We start from the raw sequence: 18,356 nt of genomic DNA on the forward strand, positions 1-18,356 counted from the left end.
ACGAGGGATAAAATTGACCCCCTAGTCTCTCATACATCGTGCGGACTAGGGATCCTCAACGGAAGTGGCCAGATTATCTACTCCAACATGATCCTCGATCAGCCCTCCAACACAGCTCAACCGTCCAGCGTGGATTCCTCCTCAAGCACAGTGGGCAAACCGAGCATGCTATCCAAGCAGTTTGATACAGCCTACACAATAGAAGAATATAGGAAAAAGGGTACATCTCGCTACAGGCGTGAACTCGTGTATCCTTTTAGCCTGGGGCAACGCGTTCCCCTCAAGCTTTCTCTTTTCTGTTTGTCTTTGCATAACTCTAGAATGGGTCACAGCCACCTTTCAACAGGCTACCACAAAACCGAAATCCCAGACATTCTTTTCTGAGGTCTAGTCATAGCATTCTGGAAATGGTCAGACCGAGTCTGATCAAATCTAGGCAAAAATCCCCACGCTGGTCACAAGTGCAGCTACCCTACGGTACCTTGACGAGAAGGGTCCTGAGCCGACGGGCGCGTCGAATAATCGACAGAGCCGCTAGGGTATCATTAAGAATGTCTCAATATGCTCGTACATGGCCAACAAGAGCCTTGGAGGCCTCGCATTGAGGCCTTCGAAAGTGGGATCTCATTCGCATCGCCAAAGCAAGAACTCTCTACGGGTTGCCCAGGCGACCCGAAACTGAAGAACATGCGTCGCGAACACATCCTTTTACCTGTACTTATACATTGTTAGTAACCCCATGACTTACTGATAATGCCAGGATCACAGGTACAGCAAACGTAAGAACTACGGCAGACTTTGATCCCCGGTCCAAGAGGGTACATAGGCGCTCTCAGAGCTCGAGTCCCGCATCGCAAGACGCCGGTTCATAGCAAATGAACAACCGCCCAACCGGTGAACGAGCAACCGCCCCAGGCGGGCAACGAGCAACCGCCTCGTAAGCAAAAGTCACAATGGCGAGACCGGGGCATTCCCAGCAAGCAATCACTTCAGCGGCGAGACCAGCTGCCAGCAAGAGTAACAAACAATCAATCCAACAGCAGGGTCGGCTTCTGACAATTCAGACGCACAACTGCCCGAGGGGCAAAGCGGGCCTCCAGCAAAGCACAACCACCCCGGCGGCAATACAAGCCACGTCTACCACTACACCATTCCAACAAAGCCACGACCCAATGCCAAGCGCCCCTTTTCGGCGCCCGCGCCATTCCCTAACACTAGTCGTTGCTTCTACATTTCCTGCATTTTCGCATCATGCCCATCTTTACTGCCTTCCGGACTTCGCGTCCGCATCTTTACTGCATTTTGGACTTTGTGTCCACATTCATTGCATTTCGGACTTCGTGTCCCCATCTACTGCATTTCGGACTTCGTGTCCGCATTCACTGTTCTTAGGACTTCGTGTCCATCTTTACCGCTTTTCGGACTTCGCGTCCAGAACTTCGTGTCCATCTTTATCGCTTTTCGGACTTCGCGTCCAGGACTTCGTGTCCATCTTTACCGCTTTTCGGACTTCGCGTCCAGGATTTCGTGTCCATCTTTACCTCTTTTCGGACTTCGTGTCCATCTTTATCGCTTTTCGGACTTCGTGTCCATCTTTATCGCTTTTCGGACTTCGCGTCCAGGACTTCGTGTCCACATTTATTGTTTTTCGGACTTCGTGTCCATCTTTACCGCTTTTCGGACTTCGCGTCCAGGACTTCGTGTCCATCTTTACCGCTTTTAAGACTTCGCGTCCATCTTTACCGCTTTTCGGCCTTCGCGTCCCGGACTTCGTGTCCATCTTTACCGTTTTTCGGACTTCGTGTCCACATTCATTGCATTCCGGACTTCGTGTCCGAGTCTACTGCATTCCGGACTTCGTGTCCTCATTTACTGCTTTCCAAACTTCATGTCCGCATTCACAGCATTTTGGACTTCGCGTCCGTATCTATTGCATTTTGGACTTCGTGCCCACATTCATTGCGTTTCGTATTTCGTGTCCGCATTTACTACTTTTTAGATTTCGTGTCCTCACTTAATGTCTTTCAAGTATGCGTCCACATTTACTAATTTATGGTTTTTACTATTTTTGTAACAGGCCTACATATTAGCAAAAACGAGGAGAATCGCCAAACGGTCGCCAGGACCAAACGAGGTGCTACTTATAGTCTTTGGCTGCATCCTCTATCCGAGCACGCAACCAAAGAGGGGCAATGTGGCCGGCCGCCCAGAATAGGAAATCGCGGATTTCCGCGATTTCCTCCCCAAATTGGTCGAAATCTCAACCAAAAATTGCAATTAAAGGGGGGAAAATCGAATTCGGCAGGGACAGAACGAACCCAGTGAAAGAAATCGCGAAAGTCCTCTCGGATTGGGAGAATTTTGCAAATCGGAGCTCGATTGGAACCGTGCCGGAAAACCGTGAAATCTCCGCAATCCCGACCGTTCCAGCCACCGGTGAAGCCCAGATCGGAACCGGCGTCCCTCAGGCGGCGCTCAGAACACTCACCCGCTCCCCTTCGCGCCGTCGTTGCGTCGCCCAACGGCCGGAACCGCCGCTCTCAGCCTCTCGGCGCCGCCCGCTTTACCGTCCGACGAATCCGCCGTTAACGGGCTTCGGCCCATTGCGTTTCCATCACAGGTCCAGCCCAGCCAGCCCAGCCCGTCAGCCGCGGCCCATTCCCCTTTCTTTGCAGGCTCGGCCCATTCAGGCCCAACGCTTTCCAGTCCAAGCCAGCTTCTCTTCCGGGCGGTTTCTCCTTCGGGCCGACGCTCCAATCCGATCCGATCCGACCCGATTGTCCGGCGATTTTTTTTTAATTTTTTTTATTTACAAAGAAGCCCCTCAACTTTCCGGATTAGGTAAATCCTCGACTTAGTGGCATGATTAGGACTCATTTCTTGAATATTATTGCTTGCTTGATGGATATAATGTGAATTGAGTGTTTTTGAATATTAGGACTTAGTTCTAGCTGCCTGCGGCAATTATGCTGATTTATATCCAGTATCTTATTCCAAGAGATCAAGCACCGCATCATTAACACCGTCTCATTTCATTTGACACCTCACATTTTATGTTTTCCTGGTAAAAAAAGGTTCCAATAATCCGAATTATTATGCTTGTGACTCTGGACCATTCATCAGCCAAAACTCCTTCAGAGCTTCTTCTACTCCTTTCAAGAAGGAAATTCCCGGTAAAATTTATGGTCCTGATTTTTTAAGATATATATATATATATATATACATACATATACATATAGAGTTATATATATATATATATGAATTACAGGCTTGAAAAGTCATACAAACTCATAGTGTGAGAAGAGGTCTGAATGCAAAGCATACAATAGCAACTAACAAAACAACTCGCAGAAAAAGGGGAAGGTGGGAATAATACCTGTACGAAGGTTCTCTATGTCTGGGATTATACCCTCCAGGAAGCATAGATCTGCTGGAATCTTCGGTAGTTTGATTCTTGTTGTTATCGTGGGCCCCCACCCTTACCATTTTTTCCTTAACATCCTGGAGTAAAAACTCATCCCCATCTTTTGCGGCATCATCATCAATGCTAGAGGCAGGAGCGTCATCCAAGACCTCATCCTCTGAAGAACTGCTCTCCCCTTCAGCATCATGGGATTTCAGGCCTCTCACCAGCAAAAAAAAAAACGCAGCAGAACACCCCTTCGAATAAGATAAACCAACAATGAGGATTATCACGGCCGACCAAAACAACACAGCAGAACACCATCTGCAGCAACAAACCAAAACCAAAACAATCGGATTTCAACTGAGCAAAAGCAAAACAAAACCGCCCACCATTAATCACCATTAATCGGGATTTCAACTGACCTGCTCCCCATCTGCAACAATCGGGCTTCTCACAGGAAAACAACACAGCAGAACACTCGCAACGGACAACGCTGCCAAGTTCCAACAACCGCAGCGGATGCCCACGGGCGACCAACAATCGGGCTTCTCACCGGAAAACAACCACCGGCAACCACGATTTTAACTTCGGATCACGGACGACACACTGAATTGCAGAAATATTGACGTGGCTGGGGGAATTTGACGACTGAATCGGAACAAGGCATCTCAATTAGGGTTTGCTCGATTTGGGGCAATTTGGGGCAAACGGTGATTTTCACGGCATGTAGAGGCGTTTCCGTCAGGGACCTGCCTTTTTTCGAACGGAAGGACCAATTGGTTCAAACGTTTGCAACGACCGGACCAATTAGTACATAGAAAATCTTTCAGGGATGAACTTGCCTTGAGTTGCTACTCTTTATTTCTCATAAAATTTCTCTCATCTTTATGCATTCATCCATTCTTCTCATACATTTTTTCTCTTAACTAATAATGTTTAATTTTTAAGCACTTAATTTATCAAATACCACCTAAGTTTTTCCATACCTCACGGGCATACATGCAATCATAGGACATAATAATATCTCCATTTTCCCAACCAATATTCCAGATATATGGAATTTGAATCAAGTTTAATTTGGGTCCTTTGTCTTTCTTCAGTTCTTTAATTTTATCATAAGTTTTTTATTTTATTAACCAAGACCATACAAATTAATTATTTATGATTTTTCAGTCTCTTGTATATATACATCCACTTTTTTATTTTGTGGGATATATACATCCATTTTGATCAACCGATTTTATGAGATGTATCTGAGTCTAACGCTGGTAGATCTTTATAGTTATCATAATTGATATCTGATAGTACTCCTAGTCCCACAACACAAACAATTATAAGAAATTCAAATTTCGCCATTTTTTCTTTTCTATGCATTTATAAAAGGTAACATTTGAGAATGAGGAAGGAACGTGAAAAATGTGATCGCATTAATTTCTCGTCGTTATTTCAGAAAGCTTCACTTTCGGCCCCACTTGTTTAAAATAGTGAGAATTGATCACTAACACTAATTGATTTGTGCTGGGGAGCTATCTTTCCTAAGAACTACGATAACTCCACGCGTAAAGTGTTCCTCCGATGAACTGGGGCTTTCACGTCTCGAGTTAGCATTCCTTTCCTTTGAGGTTGAAATTATTATATCCTTTAGATGGAATTCAAAAGTCTAGTGGATAATCCTTGTCATATGTTTCATGCACGGTCTCGCTTCGCTTCCCGCCCTGCAAGCAAAGCCAGCCATTAGGAGGGCTCTACTAGAAGAATTGTGACAAAACAAGGCCTATTGATATATACAAGAGTACTAGCACTTGTATGCGTTGAGGTATGCTAGTTGTTCTAGTCGCAACACCGTCTATACTGTCTTCCCTACAATCGAAAGAATAATATTCGCACTCGAAACTCTCTCATCGAGATATTACATATTCATGGATTTATAATCTTATAAGTACTATCGTGCTCAGAAATTTACCAATATGCACTGAAACTTCATCAAAAAAAGAAAAAAGAAAAAGAGAAAGAACTCAAAAGTTAGAAAATTTATTATGCTAGGATAAAAAATGCAGTTGTATTGAGTATAAGAATCTACGTCTATAAATTTCTTTCTGATTTAGACATGACCCATGAGCTCATTTTCTTGTAATCACAGTAAAATTCAACATTTTGTTGGCTTATAGTTAACTTCCTTTTCCTTTTTGAGTTGGTTACAAAGAATTTCATGGACTTAATACGAAAAAAAAAAAGATAAATCTTAATTTGAAGTACAAAAACATTTAATTATCAATTGAGAGTATGAGATACTGCACTATACATTTTTTCATAATTGTCTCCTTTTGTTCGATTATAAATGGAAAATAAAAAAGGTACATGAAATTCTACTGACTAGATCAGAATTTCTAAATTTTAATTAAGGTGTTGCCATTGGATTTGACCTTTTCTTTTTTTTAGTAAATCGGCGGATAGTCTCAGCGGTGAGATCCAGAGCTAACTCTATTTGAGCATTGGTTCGACGCCGAATACGAGGTGCTTTCGATGAGTATCGAACTTGTGTGCCACCTCAAATAAAATCGGTTTTTGCATGCCCTTCTCATTATAAGGTAATAATAGTACAGTGATCTCGACCAATCGAGCAAATTCTATCCTTCCTAACTCGGGACCCACCGCGCGAGCGAAAGAAGTGGACTTCGTGGGGAAGCCACTGTCCGTCTGTCTGTCGTCGTCTTCAACCTTGGGCCCTCTCTTTCCTAAATACTGACGAAATGTGAGAACGCGTCTTTCCATTATCAGACACGGTCCGAGCCAATCTCCAGCGAAAAATTTCAACTTTTTTCCTCTCTGGGTTTTGGATAAACCCTCGGAATCGGCTGAGGGGAAGTGAAATCTGAGCCCAAGATCGTAGGATTTCTTACTTTTTTAGCAGGCAGAATCTTGATCGGGAGATGGGTTGCTGGGGCAGCAAGGACAGAGCTCCGCCGTCAGCGGCAAATAGGTATGACAACAATAAATCAGGCACGAGAGACACGACTTCAGCTACTGCCCAGTACCAGTCTTACCAGCAGCAGCATGCCGCCATTGAAGCCCAGAAGAAAGCTCAAGTCCCTGCTCAGAGCCCGCCGCCGCCGCCTCTGGCAACTGGTCCTCAAGCGAAGCCACCACCTCCTTCGGCTCCTGTCGGCAGATCAATTCAGCCGCAGAGGCAGGAGAACGGCATCCTAGACAAGCCGTTCGAGGACGTGAGGCAGCAGTTCTCGCTGGGCAAGGAGCTGGGGAGGGGCCAGTTCGGGATCACTTACCACTGCTCCGAGATCTCGACAGGGCACCCTTTCGCCTGCAAATCCATCCTGAAGAGGAAGCTCACCTCGAAGAGCGACAGGGAAGACGTGAAGAGGGAGATTCAGATTATGCAGCACTTGTCTGGGCAGCCTAATGTGGTTGAGTTCAAGGGGGCTTTTGAGGACAGGCATAGCGTCCACCTGGTCATGGAGCTCTGCGCAGGCGGGGAGCTGTTCGATCGAATCATAGCTCATGGGCATTACTCGGAGCGGGCTGCGGCTGCCCTGTGCCGGTCCATCGTGAACGTTGTCCATGCCTGCCACTTCATGGGGGTGGTCCACCGTGACCTCAAACCTGAGAACTTCTTGTTTGCGAGCAAGGATGAAGGTGCCATGCTGAAGGCTACTGATTTCGGGCTGTCTGTGTTCATCGAAGAAGGTGAGAATTTTTTCAGCCTTCTCAAGCTTTAGTAGAATCACATACAGTTCTGTTGCAATCTCATTGAGTTCTTCCTCAAACTGTGTAATTGCTAACTCTCTCCTGAATTGTTTGGTGCAAATACGGGGATGATGATCCTTGATGTTGCATATGAATCAAAGTAAATCGTCTGAAGGTCATCATCATGGTGTGTAGGGCGTGCATGGATAATAAAAATGTTTAGCTCGAATGAATGATTTGTTTGCGATTTCTTCTCCTGGCGTGCGAGTTTTAATCGGATGTTCTTATGTATCCAATGGAAATTGGGTACAATGAAGTAAGGATTCGGGAAAGACATACCATTTGATTTCTGGTAGAAAGAGATTAAATTTGATCTGCGTTATGTTCTGCCTTCTCAGGGAAGGTTTATCGAGATATTGTTGGAAGTGCTTATTATGTTGCTCCCGAAGTACTAAAACGCAGTTATGGGAAGGAGATTGATATTTGGAGTGCAGGCGTTATTTTGTACATTCTCCTCAGTGGAGTGCCTCCATTTTGGGCCGGTGAGGAACTTTCCAAATTAGCTCTTTTTCCTTTGAATTTCATAAAATGCAGGATTTTCTTAATTTAGAGCTCCCAAGATGCGTAATACTTCTCTTTTTAAGTTCCTAAAGCATCTTATTCCTTGCTTTTACAGAAACCGAGAAGGGAATATTCGATGAAATACTAAAAGGAGAACTCGATTTTGAAAGCCATCCTTGGCCATTAATATCTAAGAGTGCAAAAGATTTGGTGAGAAAGATGCTCACCAAGGATCCAAAGAAGCGGATTACTTCTGCCGAAGTTCTTGGTAATTAAAGCCTACTTTCCCTTTATTCTTTGTAACTCATCAATCAACCAAATCTAGTTAGTGCATGGAACTGACATTAATCATGTGCTAGGGGATCATTCTTTTTATTTATTAACATGCTCTTCTGAGAAGAATTCTTACACCAATCTCCATCTTTTGTGGCTGCTGTTTGTATAGAGCATCCATGGCTCAAAGAAGGTGGAGAAGCATCTGACAAGCCGATCGACAGTGCAGTTCTGTCGAGGATGAATCAATTCAGGGCAATGAATAAGCTCAAAAAGCTCGCCCTGAAGGTAAATTATCTGCACGTTCTCTCAAGCTTATAGTTTCTTGCTCTTTGTTATGGAGCGATGCTTATTCTGTTACAAATGTAATTCCTCAGGTGATTGCTGAGAGCCTGACTGAAGAAGATATCAAAGGACTCAAAGCAATGTTCACGAACATGGACACTGATAAAAGTGGGACCATAACTTATGATGAACTGAAGTCCGGTTTGGCTCGGCTTGGGTCGAGACTATCTGAAACCGAAGTTAAGCAATTGATGGATGCTGTGAGTAGTTGAAAGAATGCACAAAAAGACTATTCCTTTATCCCTATTCTTTTTGCTTCGACTGACATTAATCTTCGTTCTATCTGTACGTTTAGGCTGATGTGGATGGAAATGGAACGATTGACTACATTGAGTTCATCTCTGCTACAATGCACAAGCACAAGCTAGAAAGAGATGAGCACCTATATAAAGCATTCCAGTATTTTGACAAGGACGGAAGCGGGTAAGTAATGTATTTATTTTTCTAAGCTGATTGTTAAGTGCCCTATTTGCTGGGAAGTTTAAGACAGTTGGAAAGTGAGCTGATAGCATAATTGGCAAAAAATAATTCTTAATCGTTGTAGGTTTCCATAACTAAAAAAGTTTTATAGTGAAATTATTCTTATTCCCTCTGCACTCCCACTTAAATAAATGATGGATCCTCCAATTTCTTAAGAACTACATTTGCATATGCTTTACAGGCCACCTAAGTTTCTGTTTCTACCAGCAGGAGTGCATTTTTGATGTCACGTAGGGACTCGTAGAAAATGTTGTCCATAAGAACTGTTGCATATGATGCCAGTGATACTTGTAATTACAGTATTTCCCGTCCATGTAAAATGTGGGGAAGAGCATACTTTGCATCAGTTATCTCAACTAGTCATTGCTGGCAGCAAACATCGTGGCAATTGTCTACAGAAATCTTCAATGTTATGACTGCAGAGGATCCCATTCTATCTGAGGACTAACGCTAACCGATATTGTCTGCTACAGGTATATAACTAAGGATGAACTGGAAACTGCTATGAGAGAGCATGGCATGGCTGATGAAACTAACATCAAGGAAATAATCTCGGAGGTGGACAAAGATAATGTAAGTCAACTTGGTGTGGAAGATTCAAACCCTTTTAGCAAATATTCACTACCACCTCTCTGATTGCATAATTTGAATCTACAGGACGGGAAGATTGACTATGATGAGTTCTGTGCCATGATGAGGAGCAAGATGCAGCCACTCGGGATTCATTCTTAAACCACGTCACGGTATATCCATCTCTTTTAATTGTCACCGATGGAATAAACTTGCAGATATATCAGCAAATTGAGTGGGAGCATAGACATAGGGTGATGTATTGTCAGTTCAGACTGGTTGTTTCCTTCATCTGTGGCTACCGATCGGGATTATTCGAGTATGTGGGTTTTTATGCATGTACATAGGTTTTGTATGTTACATGTATGATGAATCATGTTTTGTCAAATTGAATGCGATTCTTTCTTAAATAACTCCACTTTTCTCAAGTTAAATTATATTGATGCTCTCACATCTTATCGTGTTATGAGATCTACTGCGATGCTTGATCGTTTTATCCAACGATCTGCAAGACTTTGGATTCCTACAACTTTCTTGTCATTTCTTCCAATGCCAACAGAACCCTATGATCATGTGAAGCTAGTTAATGTAGGAAACCTCAAAACTTTCAACATCAACCAAAACACAGTTCTGAGAACGTGTAAGGAGAAGAATAACAGAGTCCCAAGAAAGCAGCATCTAAGGTTTATGCAGTACTTCCCACCTGAAACACATAAGTTCCAAGAAACGATACCTTTCCTTTCACTAACAACTTTTCATGACTTAATGATCATATTCAACATGACTCGCCAATTACAAGATGTAGGTTCATACAGTAAGTGAGCTAGCTCCTCTCGAGATCTTGGGTTCGAGTCTTGTTAGCAATTCGTGGAAAGTAGTCCCCATGAATGTTTAGGCTTAGCCTAGATGGTCTGCTTGAACTGACTTGGAGAAAGATTAGACTATGTTTTAATTAGGAAAGGGTGACTGCTATGCCAAAGATAAAGAACCACGACTTACAGATCGGTAATCGGGATGAGCTCATGAGGCCAATGATTATAAAGAAAAGAGGAACCTGTGAAATAGGTTTGTTTGGATTGAGATTTGAGTTGAGTTGAGTTTTGATTTTAATTAGTTTATAATGATTGTATTGTTGAATTATGAGAAAAAGTATGAAAAAATAATAAATAATTGAGAGAAAATAATGATTAAGTAATGATTGTGTTGCTGAATTGTGAAAAAGTAATGAATAATTGAAAGAATTTAATATTAAAATTTGAATTGAATGATTAAAAATATTTAAAAAATAAAAAAAGTAATGATTGTAATGTTAAATTGAAGATAAGTGGAGTTAAGTTGAGTTGAGTTGAAAATTGTTGCGAATCCAAACACACTCAATATTGTCATTGCTGTCTTGGTGTATAAACTAGTGAGAGAGGTTAAAGAAGATGAACAAGTTATGGTATCCAAGGCATTGTATAGCTTCATAAGTATATTTATATTCCTCTGACACACAAATAGCACAGCAGTAGAGACAACCATTTTAGTTGCCTGTCCACGTGAGGTTGTATTTTCTATACGTATATACCAACTAGTGATATTTTTATTGCTCCCGTTATTATTAATGTATATGTGCACGTGTGCACACATTTTCATTGAAAACAACCTCGGAAATTGTTAAAAATTATTAAAAGAAAAGAAAAAAGAAAGAAGGAAAAGAAAGGAGTTCATTTAATTTCAAGTAAACGCATAAAAAGGCAAATTCACGTTACTTGTTGAACTTAAATGAGATTTTGAGGTGCAAAAGCTTATGATTGCACGTAATTTTACTGACAATTTTCAACATTTTGAAAACTTACGCAGTTCCAAATTCACTATAAAAAGTTTCATTTTTTGAAGTTTTTATTGAAGGAGACAGAGGGAGTTCTTGTTCTGAAAATGGGTAGAATATAAAAATGAGAAGGCAAATTGCCTCGGATGCCTTGAGCTGAGAGCTGTACATCTCCTGTTTCTTACTAAACCAGCAAAGGTTTTATAGGTCCCGTTGTTTAATTATACATATATATTATACATATATAAATAAATATAATGGACAAAGATCTATCTAATGTACCAGTGCCCCACAAAATAGCTTGTCCGTCCACAGGTTGATCTTTCCGTGTTATTTTTACATTATGGTCTCTCAACATCTGAGAAAATGTAGTGGAAAGTTATTATTTTGTAGCATATCATTATATTACTGATAAGCTAGATTTGAATAATATGGACATTTTATCGAGTGAACTAAAGGTTACTTCTAGATTTCGAGCACTTGAGCGTCGAAGCATGGAGGAATCTACATTTGGGGTGAACTATGACAAAATCACACTGTTTTCCTTCTTCCACCTTTGTTGAAGTTTCTTAGTGAGAGAAGTCCTTAAATAAGAATGAAGTTTCACATGGCATTAGAGCGAGTTTGAAAGAATCCAAGACCGATATCATAGAAGTAGAAACACTCAGAGCTGTCTTGGAGATTCTTTTTCTTGCCCACCAAAGAAGACTTTGTCTCACAGTTCATCAACCCTTTCTGTTCCTTTTGGCACAAAAATCATCAAGTTTTCAAAATTCTTTTCGTGTGCACGTAACATTTTGGATCCATCATAATATTAGAGCATTAACGTCAGTGCTGAAGCTATTTGATTGCCAACAATGGTGAAGCTTCAATCAAGTGCGAGTTTAGTCGATGCTTCTTCTGCATTACGTACCATCGAGGAAGAAGTGAAAGTGAAGGGACAGAGCGTGAACATAGTCATAGCAGAGATATCAGCGGAGTTGCAGAGGGAGAAGCAGAGGAATGCAGAGCTCACGGAGAGAATATCAGTTCTTGAAGCTCAGATACAGCAAAGGGATAAGGAATCTTCTCTTCTCAATCGCAAAGCACAGGTACGATAATATGAACTTACCTCTTCGCTTTTATGTGGTGATGTTAATGAAAATGGTCACTTCGGGTGATAATATCTGCTGCTTAAATGAAGTTTAAAGACCTGTTGTTTCGGTATTGTCAGTGTTAGAGTTTCATTATTAGTTGATTTCATGGAATGCTTTCTTGTTTTGCTGCTAGAGATCGACCTCCCCGGTTACAGTCTTGGGGTCTTCGTACTTCAGTGATTTCATCGTGCTCTTAGAAGTCTTGCTCCCGATTCTCAATCTTCATCCTTTCCGATTTCTAGTGCTCATTGCATGTTTATTTTCTGTGTGGTTACTTTTTTTTTTTCCTCAGGGAAGTTGCCCTGGACATAGCTCGGGCAAAAGAAAGAGACTGGGGGTCGAGGAAGTTAGTGAGAGTACCCAAAATGGACACAGTAAAAGCAAATCAGTCCTAGCGATCATCCCTAAAGCAAATCGAGAAGTGAAAGCTCGGTTTTCAGATTCTGAATGTTCCAAGGATGGGAATTCTTGCTCTGGTATTGCTGGAAAAGAAGAAATTGTCCTCAACAATGAGCCGCTTGTTATAGATATGAATGCCGGGGCGGAGGGTAAGAAGGAAAAGAGTGAGAACATGGATGGAAATGAAGTGATCACTTTCCAGAAGGATACTTGCCATAAAAAGCCTTACAAAGTGGCTTTCTGCCCGAAAGAAGTCAAGAAGATCCTCGAGTTGGAGTTCCTCCTGCAAAAGAATGGTCAGTCCCACACTATGAGAAAGATCATCGCTTTTGCCTCCCTTGGGATAAGGCACGGTTACGAAGACCTGTACGAGTTAGACTACAACCACTTTAGAATTCTCAGGAAGGGAGAACCCTATATCTCTCCAAAAAATCCGGGGGTAAAGACTGCACTAACCAATCTTCATCTTTTGGTCGCGTTCCCTAAGGAGAAGGGGGTTTTGATGGTCCATTTTGTTGTCAATTTACTTGGAAATAAATGAAATATCTTCTGTCACAGGAGCATGTTCTATACAAAAATCCTGTGTTTCGGCAGAAGATCTTCTTCCCAAACCAAGAGAACCCGACACTTTGTCCAGTCCAAATACTCGAGGAAGAGAAGGCAATGCGCCCTTCTGATTCTAGCTGTCCATCGTGCTTGTTCTTGTGCATCAAGTACGGCGGAAGCACGAGAAACCTCCCACAGAATGAGTATGCACCCCCAAAAACCAAGCCCCTCTTTACGGTTCGGTAGTTCATGATGAATCTGTGGCTACCGGACTTTCAGTTACTTGAATAAAAAGACCTGCTGTTACTCCGTGAAAACCTGCCGCTGGATCCAATCTCATGATTGACTGATTTCTTCGTATTTTTCATAATTTATATGGATATCCGTCTGGTTTGATGCTCAGGTACGTGAGACAGCGAATGGGAAAGAACAAGCTGAAGTCTTTTGGGCCATTAATGTGCAGAATGGCATTGCTGGTAAATGTACGCAGTGGAAGCTTCTTCTTCAAGGCAGTCGGGATCACGCTCCTATTTATGGCTGGTTTGTCCGACGACTTAGTTCAGAGAGAAACCAAATATCGGAGCTTGGATTTGATTCAGAAATACTACAGGTATAGCGAAAAAGCAATATTTGGGAAATGCAGAATCTCGTGAAGTGAAGATGGTTTCTCCAAATGTCCGTGTTCTCTCTAAACCTTGTCTTATGGCGGCCTTTCTTGACGCAGTTTGATGGTTTTGCAGGACAGATGACGACGCTGAAGGGGAGCAGCTGTTTCTTGAACACCTTAGAAACTCGAGTTCAGTAAGACCATAATTCTCAAAAAAATTTCACCTTATAATTTTCTAGACAAAGATTTTTACCGATGAATCATATTACTAATGTGCATGCTTATACATGCTATTTCACCCGACCTATCAGTTCTCTGGGTTCATGCCTTGACAGTGCGAAGGATGTTCAAGAAATGGTTCTTTAATAAGGATCTTGAATTTCTTAACGACAATGAGTCAATTGGAATTCACAATGCAGTCTCTCTGCAGGCTAACCTTCCCTATGACAAGCCGGTGAGCAAGAAAACTCCGACTTACAAATCGAAGACAAGCCAGCAGATTGGTGCCCATAATAAGGCATGGAACGCACAGCATTCCTCAGCTAAAAATTCTCCTTCCACAGGCTGTGCTCTATCTCAGTTCGGGTTGATAGGCTATAGCAGCAGCTACCCTACCAAAGCTGCAGCAATTCAGTCCATACCATCTCCGTTTCTAACTCCATTAGATCCCGGAAAGACTTTCGCAACTCCAGTGCATGAGAATCCAGGAACGATCAGCTCGTGCCACATTTTTCCTCCGCGACCAATGAACTGTTTTGTCCCGATGATGTTTTGGCCTCCGCCAGACACATATTCCTCATTCCCATCGGCTGCCAATTACTTCCCGCACCAAACCCTTCCCCATTGTTACTATGGGTATCCTCCCATTCATCCTGCTCCCGCTCAGAACAGTCTCCCCAGGGAAACGGTTCATGATGAAGTAAGGAATGCTGCAGCCTCAGGAGAAGTGGATGGAGATTCAGGTAGCAGTGCCAGCAGCTCATAGCAGAAAAAGAGGCAAGACAAATTCGGGTTTAGCTCCCACAGTAAAATTATGCCATATTGCAAGAGGAGCAGTTTAGTCGAACACGAGACATCTTGCAATTGCATCCTTCCTCTATACGTTGCATTTTAGTTTTGTTCCATGCCTATGTAAATATTCACCATTTTTACGAGCTTGTCAACATTTTCTAGGCCAACTCTGATTGGAACCTTATATTCTGCAAAACTCATGTGCTGTTTGTTTTACTAAGTTCCTACTTAACAAGATTATACCAGGAGTTTGATTTTCATATTTCTCGACCGATAGGGATCAAAAACGGACAACCACCGCTTTTGGACCATCGAGAGGAGGGGAAGGAATATACACAAGGGAGAAGGAGCCGCCACTCAAATGATGCGAAATCAGATCCTTGGCCCTGCAATGGATCCGACGGTTGAAATTGAATCACCCAACCAGACCAATATCTCCCCCAACTGTCAAAAATCCTTATCCCAAAACCAAACCTCATCTGCTCTTCCCTCCACTCATTTCCCTCCTTTCTTCAACACCAGACAACTGCCACTGCCCAAAATCAACAAACATTACACAATCAAGATAAGCTAACCCACCCCCCGCTTCCCTTCCACTGAGGAGAGAAGAGAGAACTGAAAGAACAATACACTTACTACATCAAAGATACAAATTCCCTCTTCCCCTCCTCTTTATCGGGTTTTTTTCGCGTTATCCCTCGTCGAAGATTTAACAATGTCGTGCTCGAATCTGACAATGTTGGTGTCCTCGAAGCCTTCCCTTTCGGATGCCACTGCCCTGTCCTTCCGGAGCTCCCTGACCCCTTTCCAGGTCCCCTCCCACAATCCTAGCTCCCCGGGATCCCGCCCCACCGGCCCGATCCAGTGCGGGCTCCGGGAGCTCCGTGAACGGATTGACTCCGTCAAGAACACCCAGAAAATCACCGAGGCCATGAAACTCGTGGCCGCTGCCAAGGTCCGACGTGCCCAGGAAGCAGTCGTGAACGGCCGACCGTTCTCCGAGACCTTGGTCGAGGTCCTCTACAACATCAATGAGCAGCTCCAGACCGAGGACATCGACGTGCCCCTCACCAAGGTCCGCCCAGTGAAGAAGGTCGCCTTGGTGGTTGTCACAGGAGACCGTGGGCTGTGCGGAGGGTTCAACAATGCGATCATCAAGAAGGCCGAGGCAAGGATCGCTGATCTGAAAGAGCTCGGACTTGACTACACCGTCATAAGTGTTGGTAAAAAGGGTAACTCCTACTTCCAGCGGCGGCCTTATATCCCGGTGGATAAGTTCCTCGAGGGCGGCTCCCTCCCGACTGCGAAAGAAGCCCAAGCAATCGCCGATGATGTCTTCTCTTTATTCGTGTCCGAGGAGGTCGATAAAGTCGAGCTCTTGTACACGAAGTTCGTGTCCTTGGTCAAGTCTGATCCAGTGATCCACACCCTCCTCCCCCTGTCACCTAAGGGAGAGATATGCGATGTGAATGGAATCTGTGTCGATGCAGCTGAGGATGAGTTCTTCCGCCTGACCACCAAGGAAGGGAAGCTGACAGTGGAGAGAGACTTGGTGAGGACTAAGACCGATGACTTCTCCCCGATCCTGCAGTTCGAGCAGGACCCGGTTCAGATCCTCGATGCCCTGCTGCCCCTATACCTCAACAGTCAAATCCTAAGGGCCCTACAGGAGTCTCTGGCGAGCGAACTTGCAGCGAGAATGAGCGCAATGAGCAACGCCACTGATAATGCTACGGAGCTGAAGAAGTCGCTCTCGATCGTATACAATCGGCAGAGGCAGGCAAAGATTACTGGTGAAATATTGGAGATTGTCGCCGGAGCCAATGCTTTATCTTAAGTACATATAATTTTAATAATTTCCAAAGTATGTATTTAATTAAGGCTGTTTTTTAGTAATTCAATTGAACATGCTGGAGTTGCTGAGAAAGAGAGGTTTTTGTTGCAATCCATAAAGAATTGCATGAGAAGTTGCCGTTGCATAGTTCGGAATTGCAATAATCTGTTCCCGAAGACAGCTTTCTTCTTTTTGTATTGTCTGTTATTCGCAATTCGAACAGACCTCAATTTGTATTATTTGCAAGCAATTCAAATCTGTATACAGACTTTATCTTATATGAGTTCAGAACTTTGCATAGGGCGAATTGGTGGGAAGGAGATTCGAGTGGTACGTTGACATAGAGATAGCTTTTCTCGATGATCGAGTTACCCAGATCACCTGGCCAAGCTAATTGTGCAGAGAGCAGTCACCAAGTTACCGCCCATAGTTAATTCTTCGATCCATTGCCATTAGCTCAGTTGAAATTATCGAGCTCGAAGGCCGTCTGAGTAAAGAAGCTCTGCAGCTGCAAGTTTCAAATGCGTATCTCGGAATGTTATTGGCAATCATTCTAGTACAGCAAACTTCCTCTTCTGTCAATCGCTCAATTGCTGCTAAGCATGTCAGTGACAATGCCAACTCCTACCTTAAAAGTCTCTCTCATATCAATTTCGCTTGCGTCATAGAAGAGTAATGGGCCAATGGCAACTCCATCGAGCAAGTGGACTTCCAAATATCAGAAGGCTCAATTCCAGATTTTGTTTATACCTCTTCGAGCACTGTTAGCCTCAGAAAATCATTATTCCGAACATGTGGTAAACAGTCAGAAGAAGGCACTGGAGTCTCTTTCTCTCATAAGGTGAACAAAACGTATTCGGGGGTGCTTCGGCGTTTGGCCTGAACATGAAATGCGAAAAAGCATTACTCCAGCTGAAGAGGCAAGAAAATGTAAATGGCTCAGTGCAGCTCGTTCAATGCCTGCAAGCTGCAACAGCCATTCATTTGATTAGCAAAAGGTTTCGAGACGGTGAACGTTCTTGCCCAAAAATGAAACCAGGTGTTGCAAATTCACAACAAATGATAAATAAAGTGTTAATATTCGCTTTTTAGGTACCGGGAGAAATGGTAAGAGCACCGCTTATTCGAACAATTCATGCTCCCCATTAATCTTTCACTGGTCACAAATGAATGATAAAGTATAAACTTGTAAGCGTATTACTTTGAGATTGTTACGAGATCCATTCCTTTATCCTCATAGAACACGAAAGAAGCAATGCTAAACCTCCTCATCTGCTGCTAATAAATTAAGAATAAGACAGACATCGGGGAAATTTAACGGTGCGTTTAGATTCAGAGTTAAAATAATTTTGATTTAGATTGTGGAAAATGACAAATGAGTTGGGGTTAAAAATTTGACTTGGGAAACGTGTATTTTTGTTGTGTAGTATGTTGAGTTAAAGTTCAAATTTTTGATTTGATAAGTGTGTATTTTTATTGTATAATATGTTGAGTTAAAGTTAAAATTAAATTGATTTTAACTTATAAACTAAACAAGATATAATAATTCAAGAACTGAGAGAGAACATTCATTCACCATCCGACCAACCCTCTAGTCACGTGTCATGTTCCCATTCGATGGGGCAATTTCTGGTGGGCTCCTCGCCGCTGCAAGCTGCAAATCCTGTCAAAGGGCC

At 42.9% G+C, this 18,356-nt stretch overlaps 4 protein-coding genes across 5 annotated transcripts; 3 read left to right on the forward strand and 1 right to left on the reverse strand.

Moving 5' to 3' along the window:
- Nucleotides 1-3,270: 3,270 nt before the first annotated feature.
- Nucleotides 3,271-4,159, reverse strand: LOC116206644. Its single transcript, XM_031539433.1, has 2 exons — nt 3,829-4,159; nt 3,271-3,727 (listed from the first exon to the last, which is right to left on the reverse strand). Exons 1-2 carry the CDS (start codon nt 3,837-3,839, stop codon nt 3,289-3,291), a joined length of 450 nt encoding a protein of 149 aa, XP_031395293.1. The 5' UTR covers nt 3,840-4,159; the 3' UTR covers nt 3,271-3,288.
- A 1,959-nt stretch (nt 4,160-6,118) lies between these two features.
- On the forward strand, nt 6,119-9,750 carry LOC116206642 (calcium-dependent protein kinase 2-like). The gene is made up of 8 exons (XM_031539431.1): nt 6,119-7,108; nt 7,507-7,650; nt 7,785-7,937; nt 8,115-8,230; nt 8,320-8,487; nt 8,583-8,710; nt 9,241-9,340; nt 9,425-9,750. The coding sequence occupies exons 1-8, from the start codon at nt 6,337-6,339 to the stop codon at nt 9,497-9,499; spliced, it is 1,656 nt and encodes a 551-aa protein (XP_031395291.1). The 5' UTR covers nt 6,119-6,336; the 3' UTR covers nt 9,500-9,750.
- An 871-nt stretch (nt 9,751-10,621) lies between these two features.
- Nucleotides 10,622-15,108, forward strand: LOC116206641. Of its 2 annotated transcripts, none has more exons than XM_031539430.1 (6): nt 10,622-12,238; nt 12,576-13,121; nt 13,241-13,431; nt 13,632-13,838; nt 13,969-14,024; nt 14,266-14,406. In XM_031539430.1, the coding sequence occupies exons 1-6, from the start codon at nt 12,005-12,007 to the stop codon at nt 14,268-14,270; spliced, it is 1,239 nt and encodes a 412-aa protein (XP_031395290.1). In that variant the 5' UTR covers nt 10,622-12,004; the 3' UTR covers nt 14,271-14,406. The 2 variants fall into 2 exon arrangements, with proteins under 2 accessions (XP_031395290.1, XP_031395289.1); XM_031539429.1 differs by having other exon boundaries at nt 10,626-12,238; nt 13,969-14,029; nt 14,266-15,108.
- A 230-nt stretch (nt 15,109-15,338) lies between these two features.
- On the forward strand, nt 15,339-16,963 carry LOC116206643 (ATP synthase gamma chain, chloroplastic). Its single transcript, XM_031539432.1, has one exon. It carries the CDS (start codon nt 15,562-15,564, stop codon nt 16,681-16,683), a length of 1,122 nt encoding a protein of 373 aa, XP_031395292.1. The 5' UTR covers nt 15,339-15,561; the 3' UTR covers nt 16,684-16,963.
- Nucleotides 16,964-18,356: the final 1,393 nt, after the last annotated feature.

The sequence above is a fragment of the Punica granatum genome, chromosome 5 (assembly GCF_007655135.1).
Source record: "Punica granatum isolate Tunisia-2019 chromosome 5, ASM765513v2, whole genome shotgun sequence".
Taxonomy (NCBI): domain Eukaryota; kingdom Viridiplantae; phylum Streptophyta; class Magnoliopsida; order Myrtales; family Lythraceae; genus Punica; species Punica granatum.

Excerpts from the sequence above, each read along its gene's own strand:
- LOC116206642 (XM_031539431.1), top strand. The coding sequence starts at position 6,337 with ATGGGTTGCTGGGGCAGCAAGGACAGAGCTCCGCCGTCAGCGGCAAAT. Across the intron at positions 8,231-8,319 it reads TCAAAAAGCTCGCCCTGAAG|GTGATTGCTGAGAGCCTGAC; the intron begins GTAAATTATCTG and ends GTAATTCCTCAG. Across the intron at positions 8,711-9,240 it reads TTTGACAAGGACGGAAGCGG|GTATATAACTAAGGATGAAC; the intron begins GTAAGTAATGTA and ends TGTCTGCTACAG.
- LOC116206641 (XM_031539429.1), top strand. The coding sequence starts at position 12,005 with ATGGTGAAGCTTCAATCAAGTGCGAGTTTAGTCGATGCTTCTTCTGCA. Across the intron at positions 12,239-12,575 it reads TTCTCAATCGCAAAGCACAG|GGAAGTTGCCCTGGACATAG; the intron begins GTACGATAATAT and ends TTTTTTCCTCAG. Across the intron at positions 13,122-13,240 it reads TCTCTCCAAAAAATCCGGGG|GAGCATGTTCTATACAAAAA; the intron begins GTAAAGACTGCA and ends CTTCTGTCACAG.
- LOC116206643 (XM_031539432.1), top strand. The coding sequence starts at position 15,562 with ATGTCGTGCTCGAATCTGACAATGTTGGTGTCCTCGAAGCCTTCCCTT.